The sequence below is a fragment of the Poecilia reticulata genome, unplaced genomic scaffold (genome assembly GCF_000633615.1).
Source record: "Poecilia reticulata strain Guanapo unplaced genomic scaffold, Guppy_female_1.0+MT scaffold_155, whole genome shotgun sequence".
Lineage (NCBI taxonomy): Eukaryota > Metazoa > Chordata > Actinopteri > Cyprinodontiformes > Poeciliidae > Poecilia > Poecilia reticulata.
In genome coordinates this window covers 339936-344666 of record NW_007615016.1, presented here as the reverse complement: position 1 = coordinate 344666, position 4731 = coordinate 339936, and the positions used below count along the sequence as shown (strand labels likewise).

At 36.5% G+C, this 4731-nt stretch overlaps 1 protein-coding gene across 1 annotated transcript in view; it reads left to right on the top strand.

The window, feature by feature from the left end:
• Nucleotides 1-507: 507 nt before the first annotated feature.
• The window catches only part of sar1b (secretion associated, Ras related GTPase 1B), a 15283-nt gene continuing 11059 nt past the window's right edge, over nucleotides 508-4731 (top strand). Inside the window, exons 1-2 of the mRNA XM_008401941.2 lie at nucleotides 508-691; nucleotides 3782-3857. Of these exons, the coding sequence (XP_008400163.1) occupies nucleotides 3800-3857 (58 nt within the window). The 5' untranslated portion in view covers nucleotides 508-691; nucleotides 3782-3799. The remainder of the gene's footprint in view (nucleotides 692-3781; nucleotides 3858-4731) is intronic.

Here is a 4731-nt window from a genome sequence, read left to right as displayed (position 1 = left end):
ATAGCAGACTAAGGTATTTTTATTTTCCAAACCTGTATTTTTAAAATCTGTTTAAATAAAAATATTTCTTGTATTTGTTTTTATTTATTTATCTTATTAATTCAAGTTGTTTTATTTAGTTGTTATTATTTAGATTTTTTATTTGTTTGTTTTCTTTTATTTCCTTTATTTTATATTTATTTTAATTATTCTAATTAGTTTATTTAAAAAATATATATTTTCTTGTTCCTTTCTTTGTTTTCTTTATTTCAATGTAGTGACTATAAAATCATTAAAATTGTACAGATGTTTGCCACCATAGATATTTATTAAGCTTTTTAAGCTTGTATTTAAACTTCTTGTTTAAATACAAGCTTAACTTTTTATTTAATAATACTGTACTGCTTTCTATTATAAACTAAACTAAACTGAATTGTTGCATTAGGTGTAAATTTGTGGAATTGAGAATAACGGAACGTTCGGGTGTTGGTTTACTTCAGCTCTCCTGCCGGAAGGCTGTCGGTGAGACACCAGCAGGAAGCGGCTGGGGAGTAGCAGGACAGCCATTGCAGTGTCGTGGCTCAGTAACAAAATACGAAAGGGCTGAGGAAGACCTGGCAGCCGCTCTCCCCGTTCCCCTTGACCGACAGATTAATTTACATGACTGTTAGAGCGTAGGCACTCTTTAAATAATTCTACATCTAAACAACCGGTAAGTGTTTTGATCATATTTCACAACCAAAACGGAGGTGAGCGGTCGGCTTTTTAGCTTGTTTCCCCGGTAGCTAACGATGCTACATTAGCATTCTTTTTCTTTGCTTCGACTGAGCTTTTTTAAACTTGATATTAACTACACATGTATTATTCTTGGCGTAACAACAGTATTTAGTAATATTATATTGAGAAACACAATTGTTACTCCAAATCCCGCTGCGTTTAGGCGATCAGATAACTATTTGTGTAGCTAACTGCTAATTAGCTAGCGCCGCTAGTAGCGACTCGAAGCGACGTCGCCTGCTGAATATGACACGTAGCTTGTTCTCAGGTCGTTAACCGATGTTGATCTAAAATATTTGTTATCCATCATTTGAAATTAATCAAGTGCTTTTTTTTCATAAGACATAGGTCTCATCTGACGTAACCTAAAATGTCGCTTGTTCTCATTGTAATGTTATGAAACCTTTAGAAGTGCGGCAGCCCAAAGTAGGTTTCACACCATCCCAGAGTRGCTGGTGGTTCTTATTGTTTTGTTAGGAGAGACTGTTGCATGTGTTTAAACAGACCCAGCTAACGGTAACATTGCTGTGTAAAGTTGGGGCAGAAATATAACTTTACTGCATGCCCATTACATGTAGGAGCGACAGACGCTGCAATACAAACACACTTTTAAAAGTTTTATTCGTTTTGGTAGGATGGCATCGTGAAATATTTGTAATAAGAGAACATTGTTGACATTACTCTGGCCTCCATGGTTTGTTATAATGGTAAACAAACACCGAGTCCGTTAAAAGCTGTTTAATTTGGAAACCTAAACTGTGAAAATGTATTTGTATTCACTGGTGATAGTGACGTCACAGGAGTTGCATCCTAACTCCTGTTTTTCTGAACCTAATCAAGGTTTTTGACATTTGTTTGGTTTGCTGTAATAACATTTAGGCTGCAATGAAAACTGTTGTATCTTTATCCTTTCCATAAAGAAATGGCATGTGTAACCTCAGCTGTAATGACCGGGGTCAAAAGGTCAGACGACTTGAACCCATTATCTTTCCAGTATGGATTTCCCATTTCATTTATTTTAATTTACTGACTGAAATGGGGAATTAATGAGGTGCAACTCCAGAATATTAATCTCATTTATCAGATTGTTGTTTATATTGGTGAACAGTTTGACTTTATGAAAGTTCACAGAAGATGGTAGCAGAATAGGGGGAGCCTCAGGGCGGTGGCTCTCGGGTAGAAACGTAAGCAGCATGTAGATAAAACGTCTGTGTAGCAGATTAAATTTACATTCTTCAGTCCGATGCTCTAAACTCCAGACTTTCATTCAGGTTTGGTTCTTTAAGAAATGTCTCAGCTTCAGTTGGTTTCCCTCTCTGGCGCATCAGACCATGTCTGACATCAGCTGCTCTGTCATTTACTGGTTTTTTTTTTTGTATTTGTCTGATCTTGACCTTTATCTACCTTATACTTTAACCCTGGAGTTGTTTGAACGTTGCGTAATGAAGGCCGGAGGTCAGCGCTGGCTCACTGTATGCTTCAGGATCGGCCACTGAGGATGATGATGATGATGGCAGTGAGCAATCCTTAACGAGGAAACTTTTAATTTTATAACTCATTCTGACTTATGGGATTTACTTGATGTTTTAAAAATGTATTTTTAAGACTTTTTTTACTACTTTTACTTGAGTAAGTTTATTATGAAGTATCTCTTCTCTTACTTGAGTAAAATATTTGCATTTTCTTCCCACTGAATGAAAAACCAACTTGTTTTAACCAAAAATCCACCAGACAGACTCAAACCTGCAGCTTCTCTTAAAGTTTCACAAGTTTTTCATTGAATCAAACTGATTTACAAACATTTTATTTTTTTTTCTTGTATGTTTTATTGTAAATTTGATCCTTAAAATACCAAAATTTCCACGTAACTGAATGTTTTGGTCCGTCTGATGTCGTCATTTCAGGGTTTCCTCCAGAGCTTTCTAAGCCTGGCAGCCCGCCAGGCTTTACAAACTATAAATATTGTTCTTTGAACTTTTACAACTTGCCAGCTCCTTAAAATTAAATTAAAATGTTAAACAATCTGCTGAAACCATTGAATCAAATCCAGCAGCATCGATCGTCTCAGTAAATAAATGTTGCATTTATGTATCTGTGTTAAAATATCATCATCATTTCTGGCCCCTGGGGGCCCGATGGGGCCCGATGGGGCCCCTGGCTTAATTTGGATTAAACAAAGTGCAAATACTTGATTTTCATTTTAACTGTATTGTTTGATTTGTTGCTTTTAAGACACGTTGTGGGTTTAAGTATCGTTTTCTGTAACATGTAGTATTTTTACGTTTCCCGCCGCCAGCAGGTTTTCTGGGGAAACCCTGAATTTTTAAATATTAAATGGTTGATAATTTGATCAGTTACTCAGTCCTTGAATGAACTTTTTACCAAATACTCTTTTTAGTCTTGAGTAATTTCCTGATTGGCTGCTTTTTGCTTAGACTTGGGTAAAATTACGTTGAAGTATTTCTGCTTTTACTCGAGTTTCTGCCTCCTCTGGTATTTAACCACAGACAAAATGAGCTACATGGTTGTAAAAGTAGGATAAGCTGATAATAAACTATAAATGAATCATAATGAGCTCTTGACTTTACACTTGTAGTGATGTATAAACTTTAGTTTGCAGGTTTTCCACATTGTTGCTCTGGTTCTAACTAAAGTTCATCACGAGGTGAAGAAACGCTTCGTTGTTCTGCAATACATTTTTATTAAAGAAAAAAAACTTTCTTTCTTGTGATTTGTCTCCAAAAAATACAATTATTATAATTAAATGTTATTAAATTAAAGGTTTACTTATGTCTGTCTTTGCTTTTCCATCAGTTTAATTTTAATTGTAAAATCTACATTTTCTCTGTTTGCATCTTTTGTCACCAGAACAGCTGAAGTGCTGAAACGTTCCTGTATTTATTTAGCGTTCGGTTTTAACCGAAGCCACTAGATTCCCACAGACGAAACATTTTGTTTCCTTATACTTGTTTCTCCATTAATGTCTTCTTCTTCTTCTCCTCCTTTCTTTCGTTTTGTCTTGCAGAGTTCAACAGCTCCGGATATGTCATTCCTGTTCGATTGGATTTATAGCGGTTTCAATAGCGTACTACAGTTTTTAGGTGAGATTTTATCACATCTTTAATTACAGAACATGGTGAAGCTGCTGCTTGTTTCCACTTCAGAGTCGCTGCTGAGACCAATTCTGCAAACAGCCTGCAGTCAGAGATGCTATGCTAATAATTAATATGCTAATGTACATTTAATGCAGCTAAAGAGAATTAGAAATGAAAGATGTTTGTTTGTCAAAACCTTTTCAGAAAATGCTGAATTTATATCATTTTTTTCCCCCTGGCAGAAAAAAATAATGTTTGGTTAAATATTTACAACAACTCATTTCTTCGGCTTAAAAACTACCAACATTATTGCAAGTTTTGCTTCTGTAACTAAATCAGCTTCAGAAATGACAACTGATCTGATTCAGTTTGATGTTTAAATATTCAGTGGCCTGTTTGTTCCTGGGAGTCCTGAGATTTTTCCATGTTTTGACGTCGAACAGAGAATGTCAACCAGGAAGTTCGATCGAACCCCAGGGGTTCGGCGGAGCCTCTGCAGGCGGTAAAGACACACGTGTGTAAAGTCGTGATGACGCCCCGCTTTGCCATCACTTGCTGCAGAGGATCACGTTACATTGCTGAGCCAATCAGAGGATCAAGTTACATTGCTGAGCCAATCAGAGGATCAGGTTACATTGCTGAGCCAATCAGAGGATCACGTTACATTGCTGAGCCAATCAGAGGATCACGTTACATTGCTTAGCCAATCAGAGGATCACGTTACATTGCTTAGCCAATCAGAGGATCACGTTACATTGCTGAGCCAATCAGAGGATCAAGTTACATTGCTGAGCCAATCAGAGGATCAGGTTACATTGCTTAGCCAATCAGAGGATCACGTTACATTGCTTAGCCAATCAGAGGATCACGTTACATTGCT